This window comes from Copidosoma floridanum, unplaced genomic scaffold, assembly GCF_036245765.1.
Source record: "Copidosoma floridanum isolate Cflo_tuat_1 unplaced genomic scaffold, Cflo_Japanese_pri ptg000015l, whole genome shotgun sequence".
NCBI lineage: Eukaryota > Metazoa > Arthropoda > Insecta > Hymenoptera > Encyrtidae > Copidosoma > Copidosoma floridanum.
The window spans coordinates 1,371,749-1,395,683 of NW_028321892.1; the positions used below are offsets into that span (position 1 = coordinate 1,371,749).

General features: G+C 33.0%; 1 protein-coding gene across 1 annotated transcript in view; it reads right to left on the bottom strand.

The window, feature by feature from the left end:
- The window catches only part of Burs (Cuticle-tanning hormone bursicon), a 448,811-nt gene that overhangs the window by 316,377 nt on the left and 108,499 nt on the right, over positions 1-23,935 (bottom strand). Inside the window, exon 3 of the mRNA XM_089592263.1 lies at positions 6,538-6,663. Within this exon, the coding sequence (XP_089448389.1) occupies positions 6,538-6,663 (126 nt within the window). The remainder of the gene's footprint in view (positions 1-6,537; positions 6,664-23,935) is intronic.

A 23,935-nucleotide genomic window follows, 5' to 3' on the forward strand; every position in this document is an offset into this window, starting at 1 on the left:
CCTTGAGAATTAGATTGGTTATTTCCATAATTAAAACTCAAAATTTGTTGCACAGAATATCTATTAGGATTCTTGTTGTTTCATTAATTATAATTGTTTTGCCCATAGATATTACTATTTTGTTAATTTCCATACTATTAACTTATTATTTTGTTCCTAAAATTTGATGCAGAATTTCGATTATTATTGAATTGCCTATTAGAATTTCGATAGTTGATTCGATATTTATTAATTTGTCCTATTTAATGCGATATAAATGTCTGATACGATTATCTATACTGCTGTCGACCTAAGTTATTAACATTATTTCTCAAATCATTACAAGGTAGTCCTTGGTATAAGGGGTGTGAGATTGTCCAGGCTTTTATGTATCATCATACGCACGTTGTGCAATTTGCCCTTATCATTCGTCAAAGCCTCTTCGGTGCCACTTTCCAGTAGGTTAACATAACCATAATATTCACTCACTAGCTCGCCTCGTTGTTGGCGCACTTTCTGCAGCTATGTTTGATAGTAAGCAACGGTTTTTCCTGTGGCATATGTTTTTTTAAATTCATTATAAATACCTTGAGGCTGTAAACGTCCTGACAGCTTACGCTAATACGTGTGGCACCTCACAGATTTTGCAACGATGCTCTCTTACATAAATCTTTTTAATGATCCCTGACCCAACTTTCTCCATTCCTAACATCTTAAGTATAGTCTTTGAGGGGATTATTCTTCCTATCTAATATAGGAATGGATTTGATTGCATGTTGAAACAAGAAATTGGCTTTAAGGGTCTCCACCAGAGCTTCAGATACTGTTATGTTGGCGTCGGCTGGATCTTCGTTTTCGTTGACCATTTTAACCGTTTTATTCTAATCTTCATTGAACAGCTTAGGTTATGTGTGTATTTTTTTTTCTTTTAATTTATCTTTATACTATATCCTATCTTATTATTCTTTCTTTCATAAGATTTAATTACGTTCGAGAGAAAAATTTATCGTTACATTGTTATTTTACGGTGCTTATTTAGTTTGGAAAAGTATTCTATTACGTCTTTGCTGTGCTTTATAAAAGTCACAAACAATAAAGAAATAATAAGATACATACACACATACATACAATAATACTGATAGTCATTTATTCGACGTGCTATACATAAATAATTATGGATAATAGAAAAATAAGTTTTTCTTTCCTACGCGTGTGTACAAAAAAAATATACTTATATATATATTTACGATGTAAGTGCTTATCAAGCATATGCACGTACAATAAATATGCAGTTTTTCTAATAAGTGTATGCCTGCCGACAAAACATTAAGTATGTCATGTTCCTGAAACCAATGTGAGAGAGTTTAATCAGGTACGCATACATGCTATCCTCTGCTCTAAGCTAGAAAAAGAGAAGACGGCGTAGGAATTTTTTTTCCTAGCGCGTGTGGCTACATAGCTTATATGCTACGCTAGCATCGTCGAGCATGCTGTGAATGATTGAATGCTCTTCCTGCCTTAAAAGAATAAAAGAAAGAGGAAGTATCCAACATACAACTCCAAACTTTTTCCTCGTTAGATTAGAAGAAAGCATGATATTTCACGCTCTAACACTGCATCAAGAATTTGAATATATTTATATATTTGTGAGTAATCTTCTGCGTATGTGTTTATACGTTCCTGAAGGCCTTTAAGCAACTTTTTTAAAGCAAAAACGATTAATTTACCAAATCGTGTATGAAGACAAATTTTAAAACTATTTCACTTCTGCTGAACGTTAATTTCTGAATTGTAGAAATCATTTTCCTAAAGCGAACATATTACTTGGGTTTTGTGTTGGTTGTTTTAGGTTAAATTTGTGTTTAGTTTAGAAGAATTTTAGTAATGTTGCAATGGATTATTGATAGAATCTAATTATTTTTCTATAAAAATATTTCTCAGTTGATAGCTTTTCTAAGTAAATTTTTTTTCCACTTCTTTTGTTTTTCTTGTTACCTATTAATGTCAAAGAACTAATGTGCTAATATTCTTTTTACCTTACGTATGTTAATATATATAAGCATTTTCATATATATTTAAGCAGACATTCTAAATTCAGAATCTGCTTATTAGAGCAATCGTTTCTTAATTGTCGAAAACTTAATATCATCGTAGATAAATTATATATAGTGCTCTACGTCTGGCTCCTTTAACAAAGGCACTACTATGGGCACTTAGCACTTGGAAAGGGACACGGAAAGGGATGGGAGGCCTCTTATTAAAGGAGGGGGTAGGAATATTCAGCAATTTTTGCTGCAAGGAGGTCACCTGAATTTTCCTTGAGAAGCATTGCGTGGTAAAAAAGCACATGTGAAAAATCACAGAGGTACTTGCCCGAAAAAGTCGCACTGGCCAGGAATCGAACTAAGTATGTTAATTGATGCATTAGACGTACTTAAGTATTGGGTGTACACGTAAATGATAAGAGTTATATGTATACATAAAACTTTTAGAATATGTACTACAATATCTACAGGGTTATTTTTTTTAAAGAAATTTGGTTGGTCATAAATTTTTAAAGATACCAGAAAGTTAATGCTTATACAAGCCCAGGAAATTAAGCTCTAGACGTCAGGTTGTGTATCACCATTAATTAGAACGCAGCTTTTATGTAAATACTGCAGTGCATTAGCATTTTTCTACTAATGGAAAATATTTTTGAATGGAAATTTTAATTAAGAAGAGAAGTTTTATTGAAAAATATTTTCTTGAAACACTGAGTTAATTTGATTACAGTATTATGCGTAAGAAGAGTGAAATAACTAATATAGTATTAAACCATTCATAACTACCTTGCAATTTTTAAATTTACTTTCTGCCTAAGTACTATACTATGCTAAGGTGCCTCTCTTCCCACCCTTAAAATAAACACTGAAAGTTCTTTTGGCTACTACTATGCATCTGTGAAGAAAATAGTATATTGCTGCCGTTCGACCTTAAAATAGCTCCTTCATCGATTGATTTTGGGTTCTCAGGCGGAAAAAACGTTTCGTAACTCGTTCCAAAAGTCTTTTTTACGAACCTTGTACACATTGTACAAGGTTCGTTAAGACATTTTCTATATTTAGTACTTGGTATGTGCAATATCTACTTTGAGACAAAAAGAGATAGACTCGATAAAGAAATGTTGAGACTGAGACCAAACGAGACGAGACCTCGTAAAATCTTGTATTGAGGTCTCGAAGAAGATCCCGAAAACTTTAAGATACTTGGGAGCCTTGAAGAAAATATTTAAAACTCTTAAGTCTCAAGTCTTTATGAAATTCTATGTGATTTGAAGCATCAAAACACCACAACAACCACGAAATATATAAAGTTTCGTGAAGACTTTCAAGACTCTTAAAAGTCTCGTAGGTCTCAAAAATTTTCTTCAAGCATTTCAAGAATCTTAAAAGACTCAGAATTCTTTCGAGACTCCAAAACGAGACGAGACTTTAAAAAAAATTTCTAGACCTAGAACTAAGAACTTTGAAACTAGACAAGCAGTATTGTTGAACCTCTCAAATTTAGTGTGAGTTTGAAAAGTCTTATGTTTGCGAGACAAGAAGCTTACGGCTTGAGCTACGGGTGAGAGATGGAAAGAGGTTCAGGCAGATGGCTTTTTAAATAAGTTACGAAAAGTGTATTACTTACCATGGATACAAAGTACGACTAAGAGCGTCGTTCGTATTTATTTATGTTAATTGATTAAAGTTAAATAATTTTTTTAATTTGCTTATATAATTTGTCGATAACAATTGACTATTGACTCTTTCAGGCTCGCGTCCAAAAAATCGTGTTTTGGTAGAGAAATTATGCATAGAACTAGTTAAGGTAAAGGCTTGGAGATGAACTTGGCCCTTGGACTAATGATTACTTTAAATTAAAGTTGATATAACATGGACATTTTTAACTTTCTAATAAAATACCAGGCAACTCATAAACAATATGTAATTCAAATTTTACATATTGAAAAGGTAATTATTTAACTTGGACTTTCTTATATGTAGTATAAAAAAGTGGAATAAATGAAATAAATAATGCTGTACGCATGCAAGTATTGTATAATACTTCCTACATAAGTGTTAGTAAGTGTAAGTGTTTATCTTTAATAATGTACTGAAAATTACTTACGAATGTGTACTGATGACATACATTTTATTACTTCATAAAATTTAAAAAATTACTTTTATTTCTTTAACGTACTATGTATAACTTGTGTACCTACTGTGACACTGGATATTATTGTTAATAGCGTGCTATCTTCTTTCGATACAAGTTAATTTTTGTTAGAAGTTCGATGACCACAACGAAATCTTATTAAAAAATTTTAAAGGTAGTCTTATATCGTAACGAGAAAATGTTTTTAAAATTTACAGAGGTTAAGTAAATGAGCTTAAAACAACTAAAAATATAAAAAAAACTCGGTTTTAGGGATAACACAGCAACTTTAACAATTGTCTTAAATAGAAAGTAAGAAAACTTTTAAGTCACAGTAAAAAGTGTAACATCTTTAAAAAAAAATAAAAATAAAAATAAAAATAAAAAGTTAACAAATAAGTAAGAAACAATAAAATTATATAAAAATTAAAAATTAAAGTGGACATTGTATGTGAATTTCTTGAAAATGTTATGTAATCGAAATTTAGTTGTTATCAGCTCATAAAACGCTATTTTGGAAAAAGGCCAAAAATTATTAGAATTATAGGTTTGTGATGTAAATACAAATCAAATGGTATTACTATTAACACTTACAGAAGATAAGTTACTTTGCTAGTGTTTTTTCGTAAGAAAATACTGTGATGTTTATGTTAGTTTCAAACCACAAGTTGGATTAACATTACATTCTGGTACGTTTGCAGCCCCATATTCGTTTGAGTCATAGCTAGCTTAATAAGTGAAGCTTTGTCTCTCACACAATTGACTGTGAATGTAACAATATACTAAACATAGAACTAGTTAATAAATTGTATTAAAAATGTAAGTAAAGCCTTAAAATTACCTATGGTTTTTTAAATCTTTAGAAGCATCATTGATACAAATTCTATGGCATTTTGCACACTGAACTGTTATTTCTGCATAAAAAAAAAATATATTTTCATATGATTTTTGAAATTCCTGATCATGGATGTGAAAATATATATAATAAAGATGTATGATAAGACCATATTGTATAATGACATACAACTTTTCTGTTGTACTGATCAAACTTGATAAAAGCTTATGGAACTACTGAAAAACATAAGAGCAGGATTTTTTTGCAGTTGGTGTCTTGTTGTCTACTTCCCTAATACAGTATAAATAAAAACACCAAACTCTAACCTTTGTGACAGTACGAGAGTACTGAACACAATTGAAAACAATTTAATAAATAAAAAGAAGATTATGACGGAAATTGGATTTACCAGATGCTGAAAAGCAAATAAAACATGTGAGCAGTTAATTTTGATAAAAATAAGCACTCGCAAAGTGCATAATAGCCAAATGGACGGATAGAAATTTGAATATTTTTGTTAAACAAACAATTTTTTTAATATTAATTTCTATTCACGATAAAATCTTGTTTATTAGCTGCTTACACTTGCAGAATAAATATTTGAATAACAGTACAAGTCGTGTTATTAACTCCAAACATCTTCATTAACAATTTATTTGTGTTAATTTTCAGCAGAGACCAGCTACGAGTACTAGGATATAAAAAGATGTCAAAAAGACATTAAGGCCGTCCACAACGACTTGGTAAAATGACTTAAGACTTTTAAACACTCCTCTACTGTGGTAGTGGCACAGTAGCACCTAACGTGTACTGTTGAGTGTGCAGTGATTATTCAACATAGAAATCTACATTGAATGGTGAAAATTTATATTACCGTCTATTGCTTTCAACTCTTGGCAATTTATAAAGCAGTAAGGGTTGTAACTCAGCTATATTAGAATTCTCATTGTTCTAGAACCTCCATATTTTACCTGCTACAATTTTTGATGTTTTGTAATATAAACTATTTTCAAATTTATTTTATACTAATTCAGTAAAACAACTCAATTGAAACGGGTAAGTTCTGAGTAGAAGTACATGTAATTTCTTACTTTCTCTTTGGACATTAAGTATAAGAACGTACAAAGGTTTTTGAATAGGTTTTTAGAAAAAATATTTTATTTGGAGTTAATATGGTTCTTCTATTCCCAATACTTTTATGTGTCAAAAAATAGACCTTTTACATCTTTTTTTCTTTAAATACATGCTGCAACACTCTTATCTCTACACCACATTAAAAAATTTAGTTTGTATTCGTATTACTAAGCATCAAAGGTTAAAGTTTTTTATTTCAGAAATCAGTATGGAAGAGCTCTGCGACTCCCTTTTATGATCGAAGTCAATATATACCTACTCATGAGAAAGATGCTAACACTTTCTTGATTTTCTTGAGCAATGTCCATAAAAAATGTAATTCCTAGGGTAACTCCATATTAAATAGCACGACGTACTATGACCATATATCTATTTTCAACTTATTGTCTATTTGAAAAAAAAGTACTTACTTTTCTTAATTTCCTCTCCTCAACATTAGCTCTTGGACAAAATAACATCACATTAGCTCTTCTCTCACCACTCTCTTGGCAACACATGCAACTCCTTTCGAAGTGCCAATGATCAGAGGTCGAAATCTAAAAATAGAATGTATAAATGCTAAAGTTGAATGTTCACATCAACAGTATAGGTGATATGAGTAAATCGCAAACTGATAACAATATTTAGATTGATATAAGATAAAAGAGGAAGCCAAACATGTAGGTAGAATAACAGGTAAGTCTCAGCAAAAGAAGCGTTATCATTAGGCAAATAGAAACTAAAGATTCCTTGAACTTATTAAGAATATGTCTTTTTGTACTATGAAATTAAGTACAAAAATATAGCCTTAAAATAGAATTAGTCTATAAGTTTAACCAAAATTAATTTTTTAGCACAAGCTTTTAATACTACAATGCCATTTCAAACTAGATAAAATAAGCCCTTATCTGCAATTTAAATTAGTTTTATCCTAAGTAACCCTGTTTTTTATCTGCCTTAGTTTTTTATTCTAGAGGTAAAAAAACAGCCTGAAGCTTACGTCAAAAAAAAATTCTTATAAATATTATGGCATTAACTTACACTTTGTTATGAAAAAAACTGAAAATTCCTTTTCGTGAGAAAAAGTGAGCTACAGTAATTTAAACATAAAGCATGAAATAACTTCATCCCTTATTTTCTAGGAATTACAATTTTTTTCTTTTTACTATGTATTAATAAATTATGAAACAAAGCCATTTTTTATCACACAGTTAAAAAGTAAAGTTAACGTATTTCAAAGGTTGGATGATTTTCATGGGGGCTTGTAAAATTTCTGTTTTAAAATCTATGGTAAAATTTCGTTTAATTAAAGTAACGGATTAACGTATTGACAATAGCATAATGTTGAGAAACAAGAGCAGACAAGCCTAATTAAAAAATTCAAGATAGAACGGTTAACACATTTTGTGGAATCAATAATTCAGTTAGATTTACCAACTTATTTTACACAAATCATTTTTTGTTTGTATTTTCATGGTTTTTTTGACCGATTTTATAATTTCTTACGATGGTAGCAACTTCATCGTTATAAAATGGTCGATAACTTTTATTTTATTATTATCAAGAAATTATTTTTTGTTTTAACACCACTTTCTGCAATGTGTCGTTTAATCATAACCTACAGAGCACACAAAATTATTTTCTATTTGAAAAGCGTTTATATAATTAAGTGCTTAGGTACAACACATGAAAAAAATCAATAAGAATTCATTATGACTTTTATGAGTTATTGAAATATTCTGTATGAATTCTTTTGAATTCAGAAAAAGTTCATTAAAAATTCATGATAGGTCAGTATACTTATTAGATTGTTTCTGCTTTCAGATTATTTGAACTAAATGTTAGTCATAAAAACTGTTAATAAGCTGTCCATAAACTGTTGTATAGACAGATACATAGTAAGTCCAGGCCAGAAAATTGCCAGTTTTACTGGAAAAGTATAATGTTTAATTAAAGCCTACAGAAAAGCCCATTAGTTAAAAGAATTTGTTATTTGATAACTTAAGCTATTTAATTAACCATGCACAATCTGTAAACTACCAGTTTTTTAAGTCATCAGTCAAAGCCTTAGACACAAAAGAAATTTTTTTAAATATACTCGTATAGGCACGTTATGTACGAGAGTAAATCAATGATTTTAGATTGGTGAATTTGAGGAAACGTTTAATGGAAATAAATTTGAAATATGACTCCCTCTTCATTCCACCCTCCTTACCGAACAACCTCTTCACACCTTTTTTCTTCATACCACACTACACCACCCAACGTCACGCCACAACAGCACATTACACATTTCAAATTTTATTACCAGCCAAGGCCTGTACCTACTCTGCAATAAACGGTCCCGATGTATAAAAATCGTTGACTTTTTATTATGGTGTATATAATAACTCATTTTAATTTAAAGTTCTATAACTGATTGTGTTCAGTTATGAATTCCATAAGTTAGGAAATTATTTGATAAAGAGTGACTCCAAAAAGAGCTCGAAATTAGCCCATTTTTGCAACCTCGAGAATCGTCCCAAATTGTTTCTGAAATCATTGTTTATCTTCTGAATATTCACCTGGTAAATTTTTAAGAGGGGATTAGCTTTGATTTCTTAGATATAGGAGGTAGAAGATATTAAAATATTACTAATGACCGTATAAATCAGGCTTACAGTGAGTCTCACAAAATAAAAAGTGTTTTCACATAGCTCACTAAATCACTATATTATTATGTTTTTTGGGTCGCTGATTCCAAATCCGAGGTCAGATGACCTTCTTAACGGATGTTTCAAGGTTATTTGAAGTTCAAATCTAAATAAATTGTAAAAAAACTCTGAAATTAGCTCGAGATAAGTTTTTATAGTCGCTGATCACACATTTGAGGTCAGGTGTTTAAAATTTAATATGCCTTTTTAATAAAATCATTTGGAAACAATCAAAACAAAGTATTGTTTTACCGTCATAAACTGCAAAGCTTTATTTTCTATAGTTATAGAGACATTTGATATATCTGGGTTAGGAACCCTTACGACATTATGTTGACCGTATCCCAAGTACCATATAATAGTAGCAATGTGGCTGCAGCATCCAACTGTCCATGAACCACTCTCACACGTGCAAAAATATTCGATGATAGCCAGTCCATCTCTCTTAGCTTGATCAACAAGTACAAAAATATAATGGCTTTTTCCACTTCTATAGCGAGATTTCATATGTGCTTTCACAAGCAGTGGATCGATAACGTTAATGCCATACTTAGAAAAATCTAAACCTGCGGTTCTATGTCTTGCATTAGGATTGAATTTCTGTACTAAAAATATATCTTCCACTACATGTTCGGCGTAGTATGACATGACATTTTTTAATTGATAAGGGCCTAGGCAAACTTCATAAGAATCGTCCAATGAAAGCTGAGGAAGCTGCAGTAGCGAATTATTTTCTTTGTTATCCAAAGAAGTGAAAGCAGTGTCATCGAATGAAACTCTTTGTTGAGAAAGATTAAGATCAGTGACAACTACTTTCAATTTTTTCGGTACATTCAATCTTGATTTCATAGTCTCCCCAACATTTTCATGTTTATCATCAGAGAGAATTGGTTTGTGAAATAAACTAAGTAACGTGCAAGCAATTAACAGGTAATCAAAGTCATAGGACAGTGTGGCATTATGAGCTGATACAGCAAGCAACTTGAGGTTTTCTTAAGTCGCCCAAATACTTGCTCAATTATCTATCGCACCTTGGTAACAAACCTGGCTAGATTAGCTTCATACGTATTGCGTTCTCAAGTTCAAGGAATTCATGCTCAAAGCTTTTTTTCATGTTTTAAAAAGTCCATTACATCTTTAAATCCATTATCGACTAAGGCAACATCATTTTTATAAAGCATGGATAACAGCTCATTATATATTTGAAAGCAATCATTCAAAATCTGTGCATCGTTATGGTTTGCATTGAAAGGACCCAAGACAAATAGTATAAATCCGTTTGGCATGAATCCCACCATGGGTTTAACAAGTGGCGATTTCTTTTGCTTACTCCACAACCGCTTTTGACCAGCAAAGTTTTTTGATTTTTGAGCTATCTGATAAGTGGCATCAAAAATAATACAGCCCTTTATCTTCAGGTATATTGGACAATTCTTTTGCCAATAAAGTATTATTAACTATTATGGTCTCATGATTGGAAATGTTGAGAAAGTAAGGAGCCAAATTTTGAATTAAGTCATTTCTTGCTTTTTCTAAATGGTAAAAAATTGATGAAATACTTTGGTATTTAAAGAGATAAGCCAATTGTTCATGTGAAAGTGCAGTACAAATTTTACATAAAAGAGTAACTACATCTTTTGATTCACAGTTGTTAGTAAATTCACATATTTTATCGAATTTTTTTTTTTCAAATCGGAAAAAAGACTTAAAAGGCCCATCTGCCATAGTCTCAAGTGTTTTGATATTGAATTTACTACCCACATTTTTATTTTGGTTCTGATAGTATTCGAACATAATATCGCTTACAAACTTTTGCTCCGTTGGTAATACTTCTTTAAATATTTGTTTCGCTAAAGGCCAATAATCGACATCATTGAAATGTTCAGAGCACATACGGGCATTAGGCTCAACAAAGAAAAATGTACATCGATTCTGTGAGCTTAAGCCTTTTCTATAAATGGACAGATCTGGCAACGTAAAGTAAGTTTAAATGCCAGGATTTCTTTGAACACTGTATATCGTCAAAAATTTGAGAACTATTAATAATACTAGAAAACGAAAACTTAAAGCTATGGAAATAATTCCTGTGGACAGCAAAATATGCAGACTGTACTACGACTAATTATTGATAGCTGATAAATTCAGATTGTTGACACAAGAAAATTTTTCATCCTTTGATTTCCTTTTATGCCTACAGCCAAGACATGTCAAGGAGTAAGGAATTTTTTAAAATGAATCGTAGACTGCAAATAATGTAAAAAAATATTGGAAAGATAAATTGAAAGGTTGATTAGTTAATTACAATAAAAAGACAAAAGTCTTTGACTATAGTACCTGTACATATAGTTAATACTTATAAGTAGTATAATTTATACATGTTAACAGGTTAGCTTTAATTACTTTAATAATGTATCTCAGGAGCCCATAACACCAACTCTCATATGAAAAAAGATTATTGATCTTAATAAATACACATTTCTGTATAAAATTATTCTCAAAGTCAGATATAGACAAGCTGAGACTCAAATTATCTAAAACACTAGTTATTGACCTTGACTCAAAAGGATTCTGAATAATAACATTAAGGTCTGTATACAGAAAATTGGAGAGGTGACTAAATGAATGTCAATAATAAAATTAAGTCCTGTACACAAAAAATCAACGAGAACTTGTTGATCTACATAAAAATGTAATAGGTTTATCTGAAAGTAATTTTTCTTACTAAAGAGGTGTCTACAAATTATAGAAATGCAATTTCTTGTGATTTTTTCATAATGTGAAACTTAAAACTGAGATTTTTTAAAAGAAAATTTATCTACAAAAAGGTTTAGTTAAATGATCTGCAATTTTTTTGGGTGCTTTTTAAGCTATTTTGAACATACGTTTGACATTCGAATAATATCTGGCAACAAAACCTGTGTAATAAACGTTATAAAGAGACTTCACTGGCATGTTATACTATCCTACACGTGAAATAATTTTGAACACTGAAAGCTGGTACACTGTGGCTGTGAGAGTTCAAAGTATGTTGAACTGTGATAGCACGTCAGTATGCGCTGCTATAGTTCAATGCATTGTGTATGTACAGTTCAACGTAGTATTGAGCTGTACGAGCCCAGATTTGTGTTGTCTCAAGCCTAAAGATTGTGCTGTGAGAGCAACAATCTTCGGGCTCATGCAGCTCAATACTACGTTGAACTGTACATACACAGTGCATTGAACTATAGCAGCGCATACTGACGTGCTATCACAGTTCAACATACTTTGAACTCTCACAGCCACAGTGTACCAGCTTTCAGTGTTCAAAATTATTTTACGTGTAGTAAAGAAAGTGGTACTAAAGGATGGTTCTTCTTAACCTTTTAAGTACAAATATATTTCGGGTATTATATTTAATATGGACTAGGAAATCGTATAAAGTATGAATTGAGCACATGTGGCATATGAGAGCCTGACGTTAGGGATGTAGGCCAGCCTACATATCGCTTAGGTTGTATTGTGCCATTGTATATTGTTTGTAATCGTTTATTTATAAACATTTGATATTGAACATAACTACACCCAATCAACATAGTTATATTTATTCCAACGATAAACAATAAATTTATTACTAAGAGAAAAAGTACAAGTGATAAAAAGCTCAAGTTATGTAATTTTTATAATGAACAAGTTCATCCATAAGCAGTCATGCCAAAATAATTATCAATTCAACCATATTTTAGATTTAAATAATAATTAAATGCATTTCGAGGAAAGTGAGCTCTGGTGATGCAGAGCATTACTATTTTTTACTTTTATATGGTTATTTAATTAGCTATTCATAGGGAAGTTAGTGCTAGAGTAGATTTGGTTACTTGTTCTTTATTTTTAAATGACAACTCCACTTATTCTCAGGTAATTAAGCGCAGGAGACAATTAACACGAATATCGAATATTTTCGAGCGTTGATGAAGTTAACTCTTAGTCATGCGAGAGCTGATGATGTGTAGTCAAACTGCTTTTTGTAGCGTTTCCTTATATTCTTGTACATTAGGCAGATGAACACGATATGGTATAGTGTTTCAGCTAAGTTGAGATTACAGAGTGTGCGTAAGGTGCAGAAGGTCATTTGTATTTGCCACATGGCGCCCAAAGCTGTCTTACCTTTAACTAGTGCTCTGTTGCAGTTTTTCTTGAAGAAGCCAGTACTAGTAAAAGTGGTGCCCAAAGACGTGTAATCATCTACCATCTTCCAAGGAATGTCTCTATTCTTGATGGTTCTGCATTTGCGCGCCCATCCAGAGTTGCTGACCTGGAGATTAAGTGATTTGTTGGCGTGTATTTCTAATGCTTTAGTCTCACAGTACTTGGAGAGTGTGTCTATTTTGCGTTGCATATCTATTGGGTCCTTGGAAAGTACCGTCAGATCGTCATCGAAAAGCGAGAAATCTATGGAACAGCTAATGTTTATGTGGCCTTTCTGTTCCAAAACCAAAGTTATATGGTGTAGGAGCAAGGCAAATAGCAGTGGACTCAGGGAGTCTCCTTGAAGGACTCCCTTGGTCGTATCTATGCTTTCAATTGTCTGGCCGCTTTCTAGTCTGACTTTCATGTTCAAATGGTGGTATGGAATTTGTAATAGTTGTATGACTTTTACATACACTCCCGCCGCAAAAAGCGAATTCCACAAGATCGAGTGCACGACTGAGTCGAAGGCTTGACAAAAGTCAATAAAGGCTGCACGTAACTTGCCTCTGGGCTTAGACAACTCTATACATACTCTAGCTAGGAGAGTAAAAATGTTGTTCTCGCAGCTTCTACCACTTCTCAATGCTAATTGATATTTTAGAAGTATACTGTTCAATTCGCACCAATCAGACAGTCGGGTAACTATTATTGAAGTCAATATTTTAGTTCTAGCATTTGTGAGAGATATTTCTCTGTAGTTGGCTGGGTCAAACTGGTCGCCTCTTTTGTATAAAAAAGTTACTAGGCTTGAGTACCAGCTTTTTGGTACTTCTCCGTTAGCGAGAGCCATGTTAAAGAGTTTTTTAAGGTGCAAGAGCCAACTTGTGGGTAGATTTTTGTAAAAAGCATTTGAAATACCATCAGGTCCTAGAGATCTCCTTTTTTTCAATTTCATGACCATTTGTATTACTTCACTGAATTTTATCTCTGTATCTAGAGCAGAGTTACCACAGTTAATGTAAAGTGTTTTTCAAATAGTCTTTTCTGGGTAGACGTGCAAGTAGAATTCTTTTATTACTTCCAAAGAGAGTAGACAGAGTGAATGCTTTCTCACTTAGAGTTTACTGACAGTGGACTAAAAGAGACTAGAATTATTAGCTTTGTTCAGAAGATATCTTAAATAGTCGTAATATCTTTCTTTTTTAGTTTTGTATATTTTTCTGTAGGCATTACGGGCCTCTGTGAAAGAGTCTCTTAGCTGTGATTCTCCTTGCTCCACCCATCTTCTTTGGAGGGGTAGCTGATAGCGGTTGGACTTATGGCAGTCTTTATTGTACCACAGTTTCTCTTTGCGTTTAATCTCTTGGTAGTCTTCTCCATTATTAGTTCCCTAGTGGTGGAACTGATCGTTTCGATGAGCTTGTTGTTCTTCAGGGACAGCTCTTCGTCTGCGGGTCGAGGTATGTTAGCACCAGGAGGTTCGACAGTACCAGATTTTTTAGGTGTGGGCCCTACCTATTTACCTAAAAAGTTGCTCCACCTAGAGGTAAGGTAAAGTCCAGAGCGGTCGAACACTGGGCAGAGACAAAACAGGTCTGCAATCTTACGCACCCAAACAGCAAATCCTATCTTTAAAAAACGATGGGTCTCGTGATGAAGCCTGTTTATTCGTCGTGCAATTGGCTGAGACTAATTAAGCATATGTAGATTTAAAAATGGTATTTTAAAATATCACTAAAAAGTCACTTCAATTTGTAAGTTGATAAGCATTACAATATGGCGTGTTACAATAAAGATATAATTATTGTATTTTCCGTTAAAAATATAGAAAATAAATGTTTAATCAAATTTCGGGGGTTGGCACGCGGAGCGCGCAGGAGGTTTCACCACCTTGTCCTACAAATCTTACATAAGAATTCTAAAACTGGAACTGGAAGATCCAAAATAAGGGCTAAAAAAATAAAAAATTCTCACAAGTCGTTGAAAAGTACTTGTATAGGAGTTTTTTGGGGTGCTCGTAAGAAATAATTTTGTTTACGTAGATAATTACAAATGGTAAATCCAATATGACAACTTAAAAATTAGAAATGTTAAGAAAGTTTATAAAAATACGTATATGGGGATTGTGAGACTGCTGGACGCAAATTTTTTAGTATAATTTTAATCTATTAAACAGCCAATTGAATTCAGTGGCGAAAAAAATTCAAAATGTCTGAAACTATTCAAAATTACATGTACTAGGGTTTTTTTGTATTGCTTATTACTCATCAGTATACTAAAACTCTTAATATCAAATACGTAATAGCTACCAGAAAAAGAAAAGTGTTAAAAAGTCTGAAAATACATTTTCAGAAGGTCTTAGGCTGCTTGAAACAAATCTATTCTAGGAATAAAAAATTTTAAATGCCAAGTATAAGATAGCAGCTGACACAACAAGAATTTACCAAAAAATTTATTTTTACAGGTTTTTAAGAGATATTAATAGTTAATCTAATATAATGTTCTTGTAACAAGCACTTACGAGCCAAATCTAATGATTTTAGTTCCCATATTTCGTAATTTTTTAACAGCCCCATTCTAAAAAAATTATGGTCTTACATTGGTTATGCCTAAATAGTTTTTTAAGTAATTTTCAGCCCTTCTGTTGTCTTGGAACTCCAGGCTGTTACTTTAAAATCATCTTCTTTGTTTCCACTACCTGGATTCCTGCTAGGTCTTTTGTTGGGCTAAGGTTAAGCTATCTTATTTATAATGTAAACGTTAAGATAATTTTGAAGCAAGAACTGTTGTAGGATGCAAAGAGGTGAGCTCCTTTCCCACTACGCTCGTAATGTACATATATATAGTTACGGAACAAGCTTCGGGGATTCTCGTGTAGATGGGGATTGTTATTAATTGTACTAATTGCATGTTAATTGCGTATTAATTGCACTCTTAGATGCACTCTATTGTGTCGTCAGTTGTACGCTAGTGTGCTAACACACGGGCGCTGACTTGACTGGAGCAAGCCACGTCCGTGACACCTTCCCAAGTTAATGGGTCATCGTCCACGATGATAACTCTTGCTACGTCATCTGCTGGGTATTGTTTTCCTGAATTCGGCAACTTTCTTAGTCTTTTCTTAGCATATGTCTTGGTGTCCCTCGACAGGCCACTATATCCTCGTAGCATTCTTGTCGTACTGTCTTCTCACCTCAATATCATTTTCGTGACACGGAGTGGCTTCATTACTGTACTTAACTGACCAGGAGACGTAGTTTTTATCGGCCACCAGAGGTAATACAGATTTCTTCCAAGTTGGTGATGGATATATCTGGCGTGCATCTGAGTTAATTTTGCGCAAATTACCACTCGATCGCCTTAGGCAATATCCCAATTCTACATCCCATCACTGTCACCAAATTATGCTCGTTTCGGAACAAGCTTTAGGGATTCTCGTGTAGATGGGGAGCAGGTTATTCCAATTTATTAAAGAAATAGATTGAAGAGTCCAAAATATTGAAGTAAAATGCTTTGCCAGAAAGGCGGAGCAGGGGCTCGAACCCGTCACCTATAGATTTGCAAAACTTTACGCTGACCACTCAGCCACGACCCCTACTACAAGCGGCTGTATTAATTGCACTTTGAGATGCAATCTATTGTATCGTCAGTTGTACGCTGCTGTACCAACACACGGGTGCTGGCTTGACTGGAACAAGCCAGGTCCGTGACATTACATATATATAGAAAAGGAATGTCCACAGGTGGGGTAAATAGGATTGGAGGAGTGGGCCAGACTTTCTGTTGCATGCTTTTCTGGACGCTGTTTGCTGCACTCTATAAAATATTTTACATTAAAAACAACGCGATAATAAGTGTGTGATGACCGAATAAATTAGCTATTTGAGTCTCTATAAGGTTCACAAATAATAATAAATTTTGTTTGTTGTTGGCAGATGTCCTACAAGACCAGAAATAAATAAAAATGTAAGTTATGACTGTGCCAATACAACAGCTCAATTATTCTAATAAACAATTAACTCTCTCATAACACTTTAAAGTGTTACTTTAAAAAATTAATTAACAAAAAAAAAATAATTATTACATAATTAGACATACAGCTCCTCATTGTGCTACGTTAGACCTACGTTTCAACATGGTTACATTCGAATTGACATAGTAGTTTTTTTTTAACGTTAACCTTATTTATTTGTAAAATAGAAAAATTTCTCAGGTACTTTGTTACCATGAGTGGTAACATACATAATAAAAGAAAATTTTATGACAAAACCATTTATGATTGTGAAATTTATATACCTCTTACTAATATATAAAGCAAATTCGCTATAACCGTTGTAATCGCTAACTGCGTAAACTACTGAACCGATTTTTCTGAAATTTTGCATACTGATTCTTGACACTTCCTCGATGGTTTTAGTTAAGTTTTTATCTTGAAAAATCTCATTACAATAGCAACAAATTAGTTTAAAGTTTTTCAAAAATACGCCTGTTTTTCAATTTAGTTCAGTAGTATCTGCAAGGTGGCGTCGACATAAAATCGAAGCTACCTGCAACAGAATTAAATAAGTGTGGTAGTATCCCGGTTACCGACGACACTCTTCGTCATTGAATAAGTGACCTTCGTCTACTTACATCCTGAACCTCCAGGATCGGCAAGTGCAATCAATAAAATGGTATTATTGATAACGTCTCCTGCGGAATACCAGGAAACGTATCAAGCCAAAGCACAACCTGCCTTAACACTTCAGAGTATTGTGACTGTTTCACCATTCCGCCAGGTGCTGTGGGAGAATTTTCAACTTCAAATGAAATCCAGGAAAAACAGTCCTAAGAAGCATAGGCAGCCACTCAGTGGATTCCTTTTCAGTGGTCGTTTCCAACGGCATACCCACAGAGAAGATACTCTCTAGGCCCATTTTTCCGACTAATGATGAGCGGTTGGTTATCCGGGGAATGACCCAAAGACGAGATCTGATATTCTTTGGTCAGCGGCGTACCTTCCTCCATCACCGTCTCCGTACACAGAGACTTCAAGGGTAAGGTTCAAGCTACCTGTAACCAGCTCTTCATCATCAGGAATAATAATAAGGGATAGCTCGTTTCAGCACTGTATCAGCACTGGCCCTTTTCAGGGCCATTATAAGTATTTACGTTCCCTACTTAACCAGCAATCTCATCGGTTCTTTTAAGGGTCACCTTACTTTAAATTACCTTGCCAACAAATACATTTTTACTACCATTTCCATAAGCGATTCGTCGACTGAAAGACTATTTTAACTAAAGACGGCCAACTTCAAACTAAGTCAGACATTCACTGGCAATCGTCACGAGTGTAGCCGCAAGGCTGGGAAACCTGGTGATTGACGACCCTATAGAACCCTCTCAACTCTAAGCATTGAACCAGGAATCACCGATTCTCTCGTTCTGCGCTGGACGAACCTAACAGTGAGGAAAGAAAAAAAAAAAACCTAAACCAACAGGACAGTCTTCAACGAATAAACATCACAAACCAATCGCTTCATTTTAAATCACCAAAACAACTGAGTCTGCAAAAAAAGGTGCTTTAGACAATAACGTTTTTGGCCTTATACCAGGAGACGTTGGGAAAGATCTCTACAACTAGATCCAGAGCTTTAAACTTGGTAATTTTTTTCCTAATTAGTCTGGAACTTCAACAACAGGCCAGAGAAGATTACGCTGAGGTTTGCAGGCAGTCACAAATGCTGTAAGCTTTAGTTAAGAAAGAGTTTACTTAAGAAGCTCACCAGTCCTTTTTCGGGGCCATTGGACGTCAAACTACATTGCCAAAAAATATATTAAACACAAAGTTGACAAAAGACAGCCTTTAGGGGTCACAAAAGTCTTAAGCATGCCAAAAGTCGCAAGAGGGTGAATTGGAAGGAAAACTTTGAATGTATCTAATAAATACAATTTTGGGCATCAAAAAACTGACGCAAAAAATTTATCGAGATAGGAACAGCAGTGTTAAAATCAATAAATGAAGAATCCATTACGTGAGAGATTAGAGACGCTTTTCTTTGTACCCTTACAATTATCTTTTAAATCTTTCAAATTTTTAAATAAGTAAAAAATGTATTTGTATTTTTGTGGCGATACAAAATGTAGAGATTAAGCTCCAGAACTTTGTTGCTGTAATAAAATTGTGAGATAAGTTAAAATACATTTTTTTTTAAGTATATTTTTTGAGAGTATCAAATCTTAACAGCTTTAAGAAATAGCCCCTTTTGTAAATAATACGGGAGAAACTGCAAATTAACGGCCCCTTATAGCCAATGATTATTTTATGGCATAAGAAACGCACGGTTTTTTTTAGCATAACTATATTTTTTTTAATTTTTACAGCTTATTATTTGACTAAATAAATTGTATTGATTCCAAAAAAATATATTTCTAATAATAAGATTTTTGTTCTAAGGAGTGTCAGGAATAGATGTTAAATTTCTAACTGAAAACGTTTTACATTACATGTCAACACACTACGATGTTTTATTTAGTAAGTCTTGGGCAAAGCTGAGACGGAGGGCCGCTAGTATATATATATATATATATATATATATATATATATATATATATATATATATATATATATACATATATATATGTGTATAAAGAAATACGCAGCAAATCGTGAGATAAGTTAGTTTCATCCATGCTAAAACTGTTGTACTGTCAAGAACATATTATTTTTGTTTTTGAATGAGAATACAATAATTATATAACAAATGTCGTGACACAAGAGTAGTCATCAATAAACCAAAGTTATTATTTGTCAGATTATCTGTATGTCTGCTGTCTCAAAAATTTTTAACATTTTAAAATATAGATGGAAACGATATATGGTAGACATATTTGTAGAAAAAAATTCAGTTAACTATTGGAGGCAGATAGTATTACGTCATATTTAAAAGTTCTTTTTTCCTTACTATACTTCTTCAGTTGTATTAATGCATGATGCCCCTAAACATTCAAAAAACAGCTTTTATTCTGCATATCGTATATAGTCATAAATATCAATGGGTCTGTATAACATATAATGGAAACAAAATTTATGTTTTTTACCATGGATGTGTGAAAGCTCATTTGTGTTCGATAATTTCTGGTGTAAAGTTTTCGGCATATGTCTTTAAAGTAATATATCTAAGGTGGAATGACATATAAACTCTGAGAAACACATAAAGAAGATTAATTTTGATAACACTGACGATTAGATAATAAACATATTACATAACGATACTAGTGCATGGGAAATGCTATAAGCTCACCCGTGGTAGTTCGCACACTCGCTGGTGGTCGTGTGCGAGCTGACATGCGTGTGCCAGTCTTATAACCTTTTAATCGTTTGGTGTGTACACCATGTATCGAAAATTAGTGAGAAAAACTATACTACGCCATAAAGCTCGTCAAGACTGATAGAAAAGCTCTTTACCAAATTTTGATTTGATGCGCATTCTCCGAGGTATTGACGAATTAACATTGATAATTTCAGCAAATCACAAAGCGCTTAGCGTCGGGGGGCAGTATCTCAGTGCCAAGAGTGTAATCGACTCTTGATGGAGGGTGCGGTGGTGGGGTGGTGCCTAGAGGAAAAGAAGGTTGGTACGCAGAGTGTAGCTTTATCGACTGCAGAGAATCAATGAGTCATCTAACTGAGGGGTAATGCAAACACTGTTAAAATAAATAAAGATGTAGCAATAATAAAATGGATCATAAAATAATTCTCTTGGTAGTAATAGTCTGAATAACCAGTTTTCTTTTCTCCAAATTTTTAGCGCTTCTCTGTAAATCTTGCTACGTCAGATACGTATACAACATGTACCCATACATTTACATTGATTTTTTAAAATGCGTGGTTCTTTGTGGTTTTCTTCATTTCGGATAATGCTGCACATGCAATACAGTATTTTTACCTAAACAATACCTGGTCCACAGTTTTGTGTATTTGCGGTTAACCTCAAGCGTTCATTTTGAGAGATGTACTGCAAATAAAGAGGTATTCTAGTTTGACAATGCAGAGCACCTGTGCCAAGTACACTTCTGCTGGTACCAAAAGCATCCTGAAACCGTTGTCATTTTTGTTCATGCCCTAGCTTGTAATCAGATTTTCTTTTTTTAGTTATGCACTGAACTGACTGACAAGAAGGTTTCAGTTGTACTAGAATACAAGTAGTCAACAGTGAGTGTTCGAACAGCCTTCTAGTGAATTAGTACTAAAAGTTATAGTAACGCTCAAAATTTTTGTATTTGCCCTAGCGTGTACTGTAATTATCTTTGTTTTTATTTGTGTAGTAAATTAAAGTCATCAAATGGACTGCTTCTTTAAGTGGAACCATCATCTGGCACTTGAAAATTATGCTCTTGCTCCAATCCATACATTAATTGGTTTTCAGATTTGCAATTAGCCAACTAGTCAGTTAGTCTTGATGTTTGGAGTTTACTGAGCTGTCACCAGTGAGTGTGCTCAAAGGTGAGAAATTATTATTTTGGCTCTTCATACTTAAGGACTGGCAACTTCAGTAAAGTGTTTATACCTGTTATTTCAGTGTACTTGTTGACTCTCTGCATGTAATTATCTTATACGTTCTGTACATATTACTTTTAGAAATGTCCTGTTAATATAGAGAAAGTAGATTTGTCAACTTAGAGCACCAGTACCAAGAACATCCTGTGGACTTGGAATTTATGTATGGATTGACTATCCAGTTGGATTCAGTTGTGTAATTTTACTTATGTTTCACCAGTGAGTATGCGAGGAAGTGAAAAGTCATAAAATAGACTACTTCTCTTAGTGGAACCATCATCTGGCACTTGAAAATTTTGCGCTTGCTCCAATCCATTCATTGATTGGTTTTCAGATTTGCAATAAGCCAACTGATCAGTTAGTCTTAATTTTTGGAGTTTACTGAGCTGTCACCAGTGAGTGTGTTTAATGGTGAGAAATTATTATTTTTGCTCTCTATACTCAAGGACTGGCAATTTAAGTAAAGTGTTTGTACCGCTTTGCCAGCGTCCTTTTATGACTTCTTTTTCTTTCTGTAGAGTTTATTTTCAGAGATGTGCTTAAAATTTGGAGAAAAGCAAATTAGTTATTTAGATTATTACTTTCAAGAGTATTATTTTACTATACCTTTTATAATTGCTACATCCTTATTTATTTTGGCAGTGTTTGCATTACCCCCCGATTCGACGACTCATTGATTTTCTGCACTCGATAAAGCTACACTCTGCGTACCAACCTTCTTTTCCCCTAGTTACCCCCCACCACCGCACCCCTACTAAGAGTCGATTACACTACCAGCACTGAGAGCCCGCTCCCCGACGCTAAGCGCTCTGTAATTGGCCGAAATTATTAATGTTAATTTTTTAATACCTCGAAGAATGCGCATCAAATCAAAATTTTGAAAAGAGCTTTTCTATCAGTCTTGACGAGCTTTATCGCGTAGTCTAGTTCTCATTTCTTATTTTTTTTTACACGGTGTGTAACTGCTTGTATTAGGCTTAATATAACTATTTGCTAATTTAGAAAAATCAAGTAAATAATTAATAAAACGATGTAAAAATGTCAGTAACCGCTACGCAAATCAAAATTTGTGAGACGGGTGTATTTTTTTAATAATTGTTTTTTTTATAAAAACATTATTTTTTCTTCAAAAGAGTTATTATTTTACTATAAAATCATGAAAAATGTATTCATGCTAAAATATCTGTTTAGAACATTAGTAAGAATGAGATAGCACCGGCTCATACGCAGAACATAGGGTAATTATAACGTTTTAAAAGCTTTTAATTCTTACCAATAAATCGATGGACCATACAACTGTCTTGTTTCTCTACATTATTTTCAGGTACGTTGGCAAAAAAACAACTGATAATAAGTTTTATATTTAATACACCTTTAGTATACAAGTTGGATGATAACGCATTAGCTTACGCAGATACATTGTAAACAAAAATGAAGAGATCCTTTAGTGGTGCATGTATTGACGTTTACAACATAATTCTTGATTGACAAAGAAAGTTCTGACTGGCTGAAAAATGAAATGTGCTTGTCACCTACAGCACCTCTGTATTTAGAACGCTGTTTAAGCATTGCCAAAACAATGCATTAAATTTCTAAATTGAATAAGGCGTACAACCCTAGAAGAAAAATCCATCTTAAGAAAGTTTAAAAATTGTTACAATTAGATTATTTAAATACTTAGAATCTCTGCAAAATGAGGTGGCTTTTATGTCACAATTACATGTCACGCATACGTAAAAGATGGATGGCATAACAAATCCTATTTTTTTTTTTAAATTGCAAATAGTGTCAACTGTCGTCACAAACATTTATGGACGAAATTCCACAGTATGTTTAAGATGCATTAACACATGCTATTATATACAAACACTTTACATTTATCAAATTTTCGTTTTTGATGACAGCTGCATTAAATAAGTAACTGCAGACCAAAGCTACAGTTGTCCCAAAAAGTTGGATCCTGAGTCTGAAATATACATCTCATATTAAAAAATATTGAAGAAAAATGAATACGTTAATAATTGCATTAAGTGCTTTGAATTGACTTTTAATTATTTTGTGGATGAACCATAGAACAAAAAGATTAAAAATCTTAATATTAGAATGCATACGTAAGATATTACAAATAAGATGCTAGTAGAAAATAGCAATAAACAATCGTTTTGGATAAATTACAAATTATCTTTGATTAAACTGTGCAAATATTTTAGAAATAAGTTCTGTTTTCATGTTTACAAGAAAATTTGAGATGCTCTTATCTTGACAATGCTGTAAATTGGTCATTTTTGCAACAATATCCAGAATGCAATGAAATGTTTCTTCAATGTAACTGCATTTTTCTAACACAAGTAACAATTGCTAGGTAAGCTTAATAAACAGTGAATAATATTGAAAAATCACTTGTTTTCTTATGATTGCGGAGACAGTTTA